General features: G+C 37.2%; 1 protein-coding gene across 3 annotated transcripts in view; it reads right to left on the reverse strand.

Moving 5' to 3' along the window:
* The window catches only part of LOC107728074 (FSD1-like protein), a 22724-nt gene that overhangs the window by 3822 nt on the left and 4123 nt on the right, over positions 1 to 14779 (reverse strand). The window contains exons 2-10 of one of the 3 annotated variants that reach the window (XM_016538154.1): positions 10523 to 10618; positions 9081 to 9212; positions 5861 to 5962; positions 5360 to 5382; positions 4067 to 4188; positions 2939 to 3148; positions 2741 to 2839; positions 1858 to 1987; positions 646 to 740 (exon numbers count right to left, since the gene is read on the reverse strand). In XM_016538154.1, coding sequence (XP_016393640.1) covers positions 646 to 740; positions 1858 to 1987; positions 2741 to 2839; positions 2939 to 3148; positions 4067 to 4188; positions 5360 to 5382; positions 5861 to 5962; positions 9081 to 9212; positions 10523 to 10618 — 1009 coding nt within the window. Of the gene's footprint in view, positions 1 to 645; positions 774 to 1857; positions 1988 to 2740; positions 2840 to 2938; positions 3149 to 4066; positions 4189 to 5359; positions 5383 to 5860; positions 5963 to 9080; positions 9213 to 10522; positions 10619 to 14779 lie in introns of all 3 variants that reach the window. The other 2 variants (XM_016538162.1, XM_016538145.1) reach the window with 2 other exon arrangements.

Genomic DNA, 14779 nt, shown 5'->3' on the forward strand with positions numbered 1-14779 from the left:
GTGTGTGTGTGTGTGTGTGTGTGTGTGTGTGTGTGTGTGTGTGAGAGAGTGGATGTGTCTGTTTTGCACTCTTGATGTTTTAGTGTAACCCCTTCCTTGCTGTCCACTTTTTTACTGCATTGTAGTTTTACATATTTGTTACAGTCACACCAGTTCATAGGTGTGTGTGTGTGTAAGTGTGTGTGTATGCTTGTGTGTGTGTGAATGGATGTGTTGGTTTTGCACTCTTGATTTTTTAGCGTTTCACCCCGTCATTACTGTGTACTTAATTTCTTCATTGTGGCAGATTTGTAGATTGTACAGATTCTGAGAATTTTTGTGTTTTTGTCGATTTCCCATTCATTTCCTATGGTCGGTCATTTTTGACCGAAGACCACAAGTGTTACTATTTTTTTTTTACGACCACTTAAGTGTGCTCGAATCATGCCCTCAATTTTTGTGTGTGTTCACATTCCAAATGCCATAAAAGTCACCAAGTTTCGTACCATTCCGATGAAGCTGTGATTTAAAAAAATTCTAAACCCCAAGATTAAACCCCAATTTTTAAGGGACAGGGACAGTTTTCCCAGATCATCCCAAATGATCACAGTCTTGTGAATAGCAGTGTAGACACTTGACCATTTCTAAGGCTATGTTTTTTGGTACCCAGTACTGTGTAGGACTCTCCGGTGAAGCGATCCCTGGCTCCTCTCGGGGCGGGTGAGCGCGTCACTGATGTTCTTTTAGGAGATGGAGTTCCACTTCTGAAACCATCAGAGAGACACAGACAGTCACTACACATACATACAGACACATCACTTGGGTTGAGGACGAGAATCAATCGTCAAAACATACACAAACACAAACTCCAAATCCCACAACACACACGAAGAGAAGAGACGAGACGAGACGAGACGAGACGTTCAGGCTGTTTTATAGAAAGTAAAAAATGCTTCAGTCTTTATTGGCAAGTGAACAAAATTACTGACAGTCTATTCAGTTATGGATAAGTAATTATTTAGATTATTACATCAGTGTTATTTTAGTATTATTTATATACTATTACAGTATTTATGTTGAATACTTTGAATTAGCATTTTTATGTTCTCATTTTAATTTTATTATATAATTTTCTTACTATTCGTTTTTTTTTTTACTTAAAAAATGTGTTCAGTTTTAGTTTTAGTAATTTGATCGTTTCAACTTACACTTTTATTTTATGTTTTATTTTATTTGAGCTTTATTTCAGTTACCAAAAACACTAGTTTCAGTTTTAGCTAAAGTGCCCCTATTATGCCATTTCGAATATTGCCTTGTGTGACAGTGCTCGATAAATAAAGTTATTGTCTTCCAAAAGAAAGAATCGTCAGGAATTCGAATCACACTTCCGTGACGGCTACACGATGTCACAGGGTAACACATTTGCATAATGCCCGCCTCTGTTCTACATTGGCTGGTCACGAACAGCTTGACCCCGCCCTCAAACACTGCAGCTTGTTCATGTCGAGAAGAAGTGCTTCGAACGAAATTGTTTGAGAATCGTTGGCAAATGAAGTGATATTAAATGCATATTTTTGACCTTGCATGCATGTAAACCTATTGTAGGAGACTCCCAAAACAATATTAAGAACCTAAAAAATGGCATAATAGGGGCACTTTAACAATAACAACACTGTATCACATTCCAGATAGGGCTTTACACTAATTGATGTGCTGCTTAATAAACCCGAGCACTACCAGCCAAACCTGAAAACCTCCTAAGACACCTCACATAATATATACAGGCTTCAGTGTGATGAAGCAGAAATTTCAAAACTATATTTAAATCTCATCTGCTGCATGTTTCATCTCATCCATGCTGTATCTTAAACTTCTTACCTTCCCTTGTTCTCTTTCCCTTTGACTTTGCTGTCGACTCCTTTTCCTCCCTGAGGATCCCATTCTACGCTCCTGTCCTCCACCTTCAGATTCAGATGAGATGACGTGGAGTCAAAGCCGAAGTTAAATGCTAACACAGAGAGGCACCACCATCAAGATCACAGAAGTACTGACAGGACAATTCAACACCATATGTTTTTACTAATAAAACTACTGTTTAAAAGTTTGGGGTTGTGAAATATAATTAAGTTGGCTTGAGAAAGCCAACTTACTGAAATCCATCTTAAACTTATTATTATTATTACTATTTAAAATAGCTGTTATAAAACGGAGAGTTCCGGTCCTTGATTCTGATTGGCTGAGTTCGAAGCTGTTGTAAATTACTCTACAAACATACACCTTTGTTTACGTTTGTCTGTTGCTCGGCAACCACTTTGTTGGAACCACTTGAATATATTTTAGAATGTAATTTATTTCTGTGTTCAAAGCTGAATTTTCAGCATCATTACTCCAGTCTTCAGTGTCACATGATTCAGAAATCATTCTAATATGCTGATTTGCTGCTCGAGAAACATTTCTGATTATTATCGTGTTGAAAACAGTTTGGTATTTTTGTGGAAACTGTAATACATATTTTTTCAGGATTCTTTGATGAATGTAAAGTTCAAAAGAACAGCATTTATTTGAAACGGAAATCTCTTGTAACATTTTAAATGTCTTTACTCTCACTTTTGAGCAACTTAATGCATCCTTGATGTATAAAAGTATTAATTTGTGTAAAAAAAAATTCTGACCCCAAACTTTTAGAAAAAAAAATTATATATACATATATATAATTTATTATATATATGCATAGATCTATGATTTTTACATGCTTTAATACCTCTAGTTTCCAATGTGACTGGGTCCGAATAATCACCGGCAGCTGCTTTGTTACATGCTCTTACCCGGAAGTTCATGAATTTGGTGTCAAATCTTAACCCTGCCGAATGAATAGAACAGTTTCCCTCATGCATAAAAGTGGGAGATGTAGAATTAGAATATGTTGAGGATATTTTGAGCAGCACAGCGCTGTCAGCACCTTGTAGGGTGTGTTCAGTGCTCTTGACGTCGTCCACCACCTCCCAGCACTGCTCGTCCTTCACACGCGGCAGACCCTCATGGCTGGTTTTTCTGTACTCTAAGATGTAATGGTCAATCTTGCTGTCCTCCACCGGCATCCTCCAGGCGACGGTCACCTCATTATCTATGACCAGACAGTCCCCGAGCACTATCTCTGGAGCTCTTGGCACTATGTGGGGAAGATCAGAACAGGGAATTGAGGATTTTGATTCACATATATTACCTTGAAGGAGACAAATCATACATGCTTTAAGTTGTTAGTACAGTGTATTGTACCAAAACGGTCCAATTTTAGTGTTTTATGACCATTGCCCACCATTTATAGGCAGTGTTTTCTGCAGTGCTGTTGCAATCGTCACGTGTGAAAGCAGAAACAGCATTTTTCGACATTTACTTGTGCACTGCGGGGTTTACGTCGTTACAGGCAGGTGATGCAAAAAAATGTTTTAGTGGTATTTTTAAATTTCTGGATTTGGTGCATCATGAGACACGAAACCAGAGTGGACACACAAAATTGCAGAGAGTCACCCTGATGCATGAATACACATGTGAACAGAAACAAACTCATCTACATTTTGGATAACCTGAGGTAGAGTAAATCTTCATCAAATTTTAATTTTTGGGTGAACTATTCCTTTAACAACTCTGATAGGCCATTTAATGCTAAATAAGTTTTGTACTGAATACCCATGAAAAAAGTGACAGGGTTTACTTATTTAGCTGACATGAAATAAAAGAGTGGAACATAACAGTTTTTTTTGTATCCAAGTATTCACATTAGCGTCATGCAACACATGTAATATCGGAGTGTTAGGGTTATGTGAAATGGCATATTTGAGATGTTTTAGTAAACGTAACAATAACATTCTTTTAAATTAATGTTAAGATCCTTTGGTTGTGGAAACATTTCTATGATGATAAGAATCATAATCATCATATTTACAGAACAGGTTATAGTAGATTCTTCTATCACAGGTTTAGTAACTAGATGCTGGGTTGTTGGAAACTGAAAGGCTGTAGGTTCAAACTCTAGATGGGTTGATCCTGTAATACAAGCGGCTAAAGAACAAATGAGTGATTAGCTTACCGGGGAGGAACTTGAGGCCCTGCAGAAGCGGTCTCTCCTGACTGAAGTCCACCATCAGGTGGGTCATATTATCTGTGGCTTTGGGCTTCAGAGTCAAGCGGAAGGCAGGAGCCATTGTGACCCTAAAAGAGCAAAATATCATAGTTTAGTTATTTGCAGAGGTGTGAAGTATTGGAGTAAATGTAATTAGTTACTGTACTTGAGTATCTTTTCGGGTACTTTGTAGTTGTACTGAGTATCAAAGATATTAGCAACTTTTACTCTTTACTTACTCTTTACACCTCTGGTTATTTGTTATAACTATAGTTACAGCTGAGTCGTTCCACTGGATCTATAAGAGTTGTCGAAAACTTAATGGTGGTGAAGTTGAAGTCATGTGACTGTGGTGTAGTTCGTTTCTAGTCTACGTTTAGCTTTTTACTCCTTTTATTTAAAAAAAAAAACAATAAATACCACTTTTGAGTGCTCTCAGAGTTTTGGATCCCACTGAATATGGTCAAGTTATGTGTACTTGTGCTTCAGATCTCTTCGTAGCTACGGCGTTTACAAAATACATACATTTCCTGGCATTTTCCAACCTTTTGTTGACACAAAAGAAAACACTTTTATTTGAATGCTTCAGACGAATTGTTCGAGTTTAAGGTTTCAGCACCTCGTGAGATAAAATCTTCAAGCACTGTAGTCGGAGTCACTATATTCCATAAAACCATATTTTATGTATGATTCAGTGAATTTTGGTATATCCTACATTAGCAGTGCGTTTCATTTCACTGCCCATTTTAACAATATACATCCTCAAAAAATGGTTTCATGAGGATCAAGTTTGTAATAGTTCTAAATTACCCCCTCTCAAAACCTTTTAATATATTTTTCTGTTATTGAAGACAATATTTGGCACGGTTTCTCACACCAAATAACTAAAGCTACTCACATCCCGCTCATGCGGTGTGAAACAGGTGTTAGTGTGCTGGATAGCAGTAAAATATAGTCTGTTAGCAGGTTTTATTTCATTCATCTTACCCATTTTAGAACCCCAGTTTTAAAGTTTACATTCCCATTGCATAAATGTACAAATAATTTTACCACATTTTAAAACTGTGTAATAAGCCTCACTGCTCACAGTAGAAGCTTCCAACAATCAGGCTGTATTACATTCAATCCCAATGAATGTAAAGCTACTGCAGGCTATATATATATATATATATAGATAGATAGAGCAAAACAAACTATGTGAGCGTATGTGTCATGCAGTGGTCACACAACCACATACAGAGAGTGGAACATATACTGTACCTATCTTTGATCTGTTTGGCAGCCTTGAGGGTGAAGATAACGAGGAAGAGAGGAACAAAAGATCAGGTCGTTAGTATCGCCATGCAGGTAAAGTGTAAGCATGCAATTCAGCTCAGTGCTGGACTGGATATACACACACACACACACATACAGAGGGTAAATCAGGATCCTAAACATATAAAGCACAGGTTGATGAGCAGTTTAACAGACTGTTTTGTATACACATTAGTTTGTAACAGATTCACATTAAATGAACAGATCATAGAAATACAGATTTTGTTTTCCATTAGCATTACATAGGTGAAAAATCAAGTTCCAGACAATAAGCAGGATTAGTATGTATAGTTCTTGTTTTAATTCTTGGCTTTTGCGGGTTTTAAACGGGGCGTAGTAAATTAAATGAAAATTTGAAAAGACAACAAAACCAGCATTTTAATGAATTAAATAAATGATGTCCAGAGTTGCAAGAATCCTTTATCAAAAACATCAGCATGCGTCTACCTTTGTGAAATCCCCCTCATCTGTAATGTGCAGCGCATTATTAGCAAACTCCAAAAGTTCCTCTGCACTCTCTAATGCACTGGTGCTTTGGGTCAGCTGGTTCTGGAGAAGAGATAAAAGTTGATCATTATTAGTGATTCTGAAATGATTTGCGCTAGCTGATTATATCTGTGCTTATATTATTCTAATTCAAACAGTGTAATCTTTTTTCTATACAAGGCTTCCAAACAGATGTGCATTTTTCATACTGAAGCAAAATCACACAAGCAAGTGTTGTCGTAGGCACAAAGACACAGGCCGAGTGTGACAGGAAATTAGAGTTATTACAGCTAACTAAAACCATAAAAATAATAATCATTTTTGTTGCTTGAAATAAATGAACTGAATTTTTTTTAATAGTTTTTTTACTTATGTTATTTCAGCTAGTTTCTCAGTTTCATTTAGTTTAACTTGATGTACTAAAATTACTGAAATGAAGATTAATAAAATCTACAGACTTTAAAAAAAAGCAATAACATAAAAATGACAAAACAACAAAATTACTAAAACTAAAATAAAAATGGAAAACACAAAAAGAAAAACTATTTTAAAGTATTAAAAACAACTATAATAGTATCTCAATAATACTAAAATAACATTTGGTAATCACAGCAGTGCTGACATTCAGACCAACAGCACAACCGCGAGTGTAATATTTCTTGAAAGATGCTTAAGCAATATCAAATGTTAACTATTAAGAGTTACTAAGCTAATATTGAGTTACATGGTAGAAAAAAATATTGCCAGTTACTATTTTTGCCCCAACAACCATGTTCCAAACAAAGCAAAGCATTCCTGAATCAATCTGTATTTTTCAACAAATCAGTTGAGTGAATTATTCAATGATGCACTCAGACAGTCACTTGATGAATTCATGAATTAATCTGTCTTTTTCAATAAATTAGTTGAGTGCATGATACAATGACTCACCTATAAAGACCACCTACTAATGTATCAATGTGACTCACTGAAAAATCCTCACCACTAAGGACCTGTTAAGACCTGAATCTCGGGTGATCCGATCACAAGTGGACAGCTGTAACACATTACTAACTGCACCTGGCATTACCATTTGTCTCCAGTGCATCTTCAGTGACCACTTGTGCCTGGATTAAAAGACCCATCTCATATCTGCCGTGCACAAAAAACTACACTGCTGTTATAGTTGAGCAAGATCAGTTTCACGGTTGTGATACAAGTCATCCAGCTGTCAAAGCAGCATACCGGTTGCTATTAAGAAGTGGTCTGATCCACGGATGCTAGTTTTACATTTCACTTTTGCTTGCACATAAAATGAGTTCTAAAGAAACATGACATAACACTGAAAAAAGCTTTACCCTACATGTCCACTGAACTGAAAGAAATCTGCTCACTACCCCAGAGGTTTCTTCAGTGCGAGCTCCCTGACCGTCCCACACTACAGCATTCTCACGAATACTCCTATCAACAAGGTGCACACATAGTGTAAATTACAAATGTATTGTTGATGCTACTATGTGGGTCAATGTGAAGTCAGTTGAATACAATAATTACAATAGTATATAATATCAGCAATCACACTAGTAATCAGAATTTTTATACCAGTGCATCCTTAATATTTCATGTTCTGAAGAAGGTTAGAAAAATCTAACAAACAAACAAAAAAAAAAAGCAAGCAAAACATCAAAAACCATTAAAAAAGTATTTCGATAATATCCAGAATGGCCAGAGAGAAGCTCAGTTTAGAAAGATAAAAGCAGTGTCTAGTGATAAAATATGTGACCCTGGACCACAAAACCATTCAAAATTGAGATTTATACATCATCTGATGTATGGTTTGTTAGGACAATATTTGGCCGAGATACAACTATTTGAAAATCTGGAATCTGAGGGTGCAAAAAAATCAAAATATTGAGAAAATCGTCTTTAAAGTTGTCCAAATGAAGTTCTTTGCAATGCACATTACTAATCAAAAATTAAGTTTTAATATATTTACGGTAGGAAATTTACTAAATATCTTCATGGAACATGATCTTTACTTAACATACTAATGATTTTTGGCATAAAAGAAAAATCTATAATTTTGACCCATACAATGTATTTTTGGCTATTGCTACAAATATACCCCAGCGACTTAAGACTGCTTTTGTGCTCCAGGGTCACATATGTACAAATTGAAGAACTAGAGAAACATGAAGCACATAAAGAAGCTACAGATAACAGAATCCTTAAAAAGTACCCTAATAAAGGTTTCAGTAATGAGCAGCAGCCGGCGTGTTTACGTACTGTTCTGCGGTTAAGGATGGGAAGGGTGCTGATGGCTAATCACTTATCTGAGCTCATTGCTCTCTCTAGTATTGTTCCTGTTCAGTGGACTTAGAGGGCTGGGCACAATACTGCCATTACAGCACCATGACATCACCAGCCCAACCACACACACACACACACACACACACACACTTACCAGAAACTTGAACAAAAACAAAGCTATGTGATAACTGAGCCTATAATCCTGCTCGAAATATGAGCAGTGCTGGTGTTATTTTAGAAAAAGTATAAACTAGGGCTGGGGAAAACAACAATGTTAATTTCTGTGATTAATATAGGCTCCTCAAGTCTTAAAAACAATTACAAATACATCTTTCCTGAGAGAGCGCCCAACTGATAATGAAAGTGTGAATGCTTTATTAAATCAGTTCGCAGACAGACCCTGTTGATCCTCTTGATACTAATGCTGATCTTCACATAAAAATAGTTTCTGAGTGTTTCTAATGATGTGACAGAGCAACAACATCACCTGGAGTTAGATTGAACTAAATTAAGACAAAGCTAAAAGTGACATTTATTAACAAGTTTACTTGATGATTGTTATAAATGTATCTAAATCAAAAGTTGTTATAACTTTGATCCTGTTATTAATGAATGATAAACTGAAAGAGTATTCTGACAATATACAGTTTAGGTCTATTTAAGCCTAAAAATTTATTATTTTTGATCACTAAATTGATTATTAAAACGGCTCAATTTATGAGGCATTGGTATTTGGACCGATATTAGCATTACTGAGCTTGATGACACTTGGTATAAAGATGCCATTAAACAAATATCATTTGAATTACTTCTTATGTTGATTCTACATCAGTTTGAGGGTTCATGTGCCAATCCCAAAGTCCTTTGAGGTAGTTTGGGTTAAGGCTGGTACCTGAAGCTCATGTGATTTCCGGACTGTGTCCTGTTTGATGGTGTTGGTCATACTCTCTTTCATCTCATCTAGGATGGAGTATAGCGTGTCGAATTCCTCCTCTAAATCCGACACCACCTGTGTGGAGTTGACCTGAAACATGACAAACTTTTAAATGAAGGGAGAAAAAATGTGAAATGTGACTTTCACAAAAAAATGTGAAAACAAGTGACTTATAAGATACAAAGTATAACCACCCGTAATCTTACAGTAATCTCAGGCAGCTTCCAACATTTAACTTTAAGCAAATGCAGAGCTAATAGGTATGGTAAATCATAGTTGTAACAAAAAGTTATGAGATGCTTCATAATTATGAGATAAAAGCTAGAAATTATGAGATAAGAAATCAAGACTAGTGGTCGACCGATATTGGTTTTTTGACAGCCGATACCGATATCTTGGAAAGCAGGGTGGCCGATGGCCGATATAAAGCCGATATAATTGTATTTATTTTCATTAATATTTAAGAAATTTGAAATTGAATCATTTGAAAATGGATTAAAAAATACATTTGTAAAATAAACATACTTATACTTTAGATGACAAAGTATTTTCAACAAATAAATAAATATTTAATAAAAATATAATTAAAAAGGAAGTTAAATGTCCGCATTCAATTCGCACGGATGGACTGTCACGCAGAGAACACGCGATCATGCATGTCACATGCACACTTCACAAGATCTCACAACTGGATTCGATTTGAGAAATTAGGTTTTTGAAATTAGATGTTCATTAGTCACTCAAAGATTTGTTTAAATTATGTAAATGCGTATTTGCTGAATGCTGACGGCAAACGAGAAAGTATTATAATGTTTGCCTTTCTATTACTAATAATATAAAAGCAATCGTTATAATACTTTTGTATACATTTTAATTCCTTTGTTTAACAGTTCTATCGGATTATTAGACAGACTTCTATCCGTATTAGACAGAACTGTTAACGACGACGGTGAACAAGAGGGAGAATGTGAGCACTGTGTGCTGCTCAGGCGCTGCCGCTCAGGCGCCGTCAAAATAAAAGTCCCGCCTAGTACGCATCGGCCAAACAGAAAAACTTATCGGCCAATGCCGATATTTGAAAAATGCCAAATATCGGCCGATATATCAGCCTTGGCGATATATCGGTCGACCACTAATCAAGACAAATCAAAATTATGACAAAAAGTCATCATTTTTAACCTCAATTTTTCAAAGCTTATTCATTTTGATTTACATAAACCTTATTTGGTATTGGCATTCATACCTGTTACTATCCACCAGAATTAGAAATATCTCCTAGCATCTCTAGTGGTATAAACGAGACATGCTGCTCTATATAGTAATGTTGTATATAGCTGAACACCGTACAGCGTCGCTGAGTTTGTATGTAGCAACTTCATTTATGCTTTTAGAGTACTCACCTGAACTCGACCCAAAGTGTGATTTAGCGTTTCAATGAAATTCTGGAGCTCCTCATTTTTGTTTGCTAATGTGGCAATTATCCTCTGTAAGGCATCCTGCAGAAAACAGACAACAACAACAAAAAAATCACACTGCTAATCATTTAGCATTTTCTTTCTGTTGTATTTGTCTTATTGTTGTATTTGTCGATGATTTCATTGTCTTCAACAATTCCTTGAGAATATTTTCCCTACATTACTTAGCCTTTTATTCATTTTTCATGTGATACTAAAATTGGCATCAAGAATTGTGAGATTGCTCTGGTATCTAAAATACCAGATGACCAGATACAGCGTCAAGCCATATTGCTCATGATATAGCTGATATGTATCTGGCAAGGTGTCAACAGTGCCAATTGTATTGCTAAACTGCCTACTTAAAACCTTGATAGCCCATTTTTCTTTTGCTAGAAAAGTGACGCTGTCTTGTGTCACATCTTTCCACTTGCATGACAGACAAGTCTTGATGAGGTCTCTCATTGTCTGGACAACGCCTTGCAATGTAGCCAGCTTTTTAACATGCATTGCACTTCTTCAATCTCTCACTCTCTTGTTTCCAATTCCAGCCCCTCTAGTTTGCACAGCTGCTACGGAGAATCGCTCAGAACCATCGGAAGAATCTTGTGTCTGACCTTTCGTGCGGTTCTTCCTGTCTTGTGTCACCTCAACTTTGCTCAGTACAAATTCAGATGTAGATAAGATGTACAAAACTGTTTATTTTTATTTTCATTACAATTTAAGATATAATTGTCTCAGTATTCAAACACTGTTTTATGAAACTGCACGGGGACATGAAGGTTGAGGATCCGAGTGCACTGACGGGTAATCCAAAGGCGTAATCCAGAAACAGGCAGAAGGTCATATACACGGGCAAACAGTCCAAACAATAACAACAGGGCAAAATCAACTTTGCTCAGTACAAATTCAGATTCAGATGTAGATGAGATGTACAAAACGGTTTATTTTTATTTTCATTACAATTTAAGATATAATTGTCTCAGTATTCAAACACTGTTTTATGAAACTGCACGGGGACATGAAGGTTGAGGATCCGAGTGCACTGACGGGTAATCCAAAGGCGTAATCCAGAAACAGGCAGAAGGTCATATACACGGGCAAACAGTCCAAACAATAACAACAGGGCAAAACACAGGCAAAGGGACCTCCGTGAAGTTGGCACCCCATAAAAAGAAATAATCAACAAAACTATGCCATTCATTTGTGCTCGATTTGTGCCGTTCAAATTTACATTGTATCTATTTCCCATCCTCAGAAATAACAAATACTAAATAACAAACAACAAAAAAAGACAGGCAGAGAAACAAAACCAGCAAACAAGGCTTAGAATTGCAGCACAGACACATACAAGACTTAGCAGTGAATGCCAAAGAGAACCGGGCTTTTATAGGGTGAGCTAACAAGACACAGGTGCAAACAATGAGTGCTGATGAGTGTGCAAAGGATTATGGGGAATGCAGTCCAGGATAGAGTGGCAAAGGTGTGGGATGGAGTGCCCTCTGGTGATTATCAAGGGCACTCCATCTGGTGATCGTGACATATTGCTTATTTCAATTTCCCTGTTTTCCTTCAAAATGATTTCAATAGCTGATGAAAAAATTAGATTTAGGCCTAGTGCATCAGCCACCTTTCCTTCATTGTATTTCGGAATTTTGGAAATTCTTTTGTTATTTGGGATATTGCTCAGTCGTATGGCTGGCTCATCTGTATATTTTCAATCTCTTTCGCTTTCCCTCTGAGGCAAAAACACACTACTTTTGCGTTATATACTTTTGAACACCTATGCCATTCATTTGTGCTCGATTTGTGCCGTTCAAATTTACATTGTATCTATTTCCCATCCTCAGAAATAACAAATACTAAATAACAAACAACAAAAAAAGACAGGCAGAGAAACAAAACCAGCAAACAAGGCTTAGAATTGCAGCACAGACACATACAAGACTTAGCAGTGAATGCCAAAGAGAACCGGGCTTTTATAGGGTGAGCTAACAAGACACAGGTGCAAACAATGAGTGCTGATGAGTGTGCAAAGGATTATGGGGAATGCAGTCCAGGATAGAGTGGCAAAGGTGTGGGATGGAGTGCCCTCTGGTGATTATCAAGGGCACTCCATCTGGTGATCGTGACATATTGCTTATTTCAATTTCCCTGTCTTCCTTCAAAATGATTTCAATAGCTGATGAAAAAATTAGATTTAGGCCTAGTGCATCAGCCACCTTTCCTTCATTGTATTTCGGAATTTTGGAAATTCTTTTGTTATTTGGGATATTGCTCAGTCGTATGGCTGGCTCATCTGTATATTTTCAATCTCTTTCGCTTTCCCTCTGAGGCAAAAACACACTACTTTTGCGTTATATACTTTTGAACACTTTAGTTAGTGATGGAAACTTGAAGAAGAACAGAAATAGACTCTCAGCTGGAAGATTTATTGGAAATGTGCTATTTCACATTATCCAAAAAGTTATCTATTAAATATATTTTAAAATTTTATAAAAGATTTCAAAACACTATACTTTATATGCAGCCTTGGTTATTGCTGTGCTAATATAAAGCAGAAAACGTTTGACCCAATTTAATATAAAGTCATCTCTGTCCTCTAAAGCCCCGTTCACACTGCCAGCGACAAAGCGACATGCTCCCATTCATTTTCAACGGAGAGCTGGCGACTTCCGGCGACACGAGCGACAGTGACCGTTGGCGAAAGAATGTGGGTTTAGCACCGGTTAATGGTTTAATGCACGAGCACTGCTGTAGTTTATATAACAACAGCAGAATGGTTGTTGGTTGGTTGTTGTTGGTTGGATGGTTGTGGCAGAATGGAAATGCTTCTTTTAAGTCTAATTCCTAGTCATATTAGAAGGATATCTTAGTTTTACCAAAATATATATAGTTTGTGATTGCATTTTCTAAAGATGTCAAGACGTGCAGTCTACCAATAACATTAGAGCGACAGCAGTAGGAACGCCCACAAGCGTCTTCACAGCACAGAGTCTAGCAACATACAGCGAAAAAGTCACTGGCAGTGTGAACGGGGCTTAAGGCTTTCTCAGTGTGTCCCATATGGCAACTCATGTGGAAACTTAACAGATGCTCTGAGGAATAACATTGGTCTTTATTTGCTTTGCAATACAGCAAAAATTGTGTGTGAGCAAATCGGGAGGTGCAAGATTCGATCTGTAAATGCCTCACATTACCATATAATCTGCGCCGAACATCGTAACAGATCGAGGTCCTCGACAAGATTTTTTCTCTGATTCTCAGGAGGGGAAAATCAGGGATAAAACAGCCTAAAACTCATGTAGTGTGAGCCCGGATTAATGATGAAATCCTAGAACCTCATCCCAACCTCTTCACACTCAGCTGCAAACCACCCAAGTGCACGCTGGAGGTCACAACCCGACGAGGCCATCAGGACAACATCATCCACAAATAGCAGCATTGCAACATCCAGTATCCAAAGGCTAATATCATCCACCCCAAACACCTTGCCACTTGGGAACTTTTTAACTACCTCAGCCACTTCAGCCAGGGAAATGGTCAATGACTGCCCTGAGTCCTCCATCCCTGCCTTACTGAGGTTGTATCCTCAGGGTTCAGAAGTTCCTCAGAGTGCTCCTTCCAATTCCAGTCTATATCACCAGGAGAAGTCAGCAGGTCCCCATCCCAACTAACTAAAGCCTGGATCAGGCCACGCTTCACCCACCTAAAGCCCATAGTATACTTCAGTATTTAGGCAAAATTGTAGCATATGCATCAAGCCAAACACACAGCCTTTCAAAGTATAGCCTACTCTGTTTGATAGTGTGCGCAAACCCAAGTTTCTAGTGTCCAGTGTTTGTGCAATTTCTCTCCAGTTATGACTAGTGGTTGAACGATATATCACCAAGGCCGATATATCGGCCGATATCTGCCATTTTTCAAGTATCGGCATTGGCCGATAAGTTTATTCTGTTTTCTAATATTATTAAAGGCAAGCATTATAATTCTTTCTCGTTTGCCATCAGCATTCCGCAAATACACATTTATATAATTTAAACAAATCTTTGAATGACTAATGAACATTTAATTTCACAAACCTTGCAGACTTAGTCGAATCTAGTTGAGATCTTGTGAAGTGTGCATGTGACCTGCATGATCGCGTGTTCTGTGACGGTCAATCCTATGGTCCGTGCGAATTGAATACGGACAGGAGGAGAG

This window comes from Sinocyclocheilus rhinocerous, unplaced genomic scaffold, assembly GCF_001515625.1.
Source record: "Sinocyclocheilus rhinocerous isolate Xijiao unplaced genomic scaffold, SAMN03320098_v1.1 scaffold1364, whole genome shotgun sequence".
NCBI classification, from domain to species: domain Eukaryota; kingdom Metazoa; phylum Chordata; class Actinopteri; order Cypriniformes; family Cyprinidae; genus Sinocyclocheilus; species Sinocyclocheilus rhinocerous.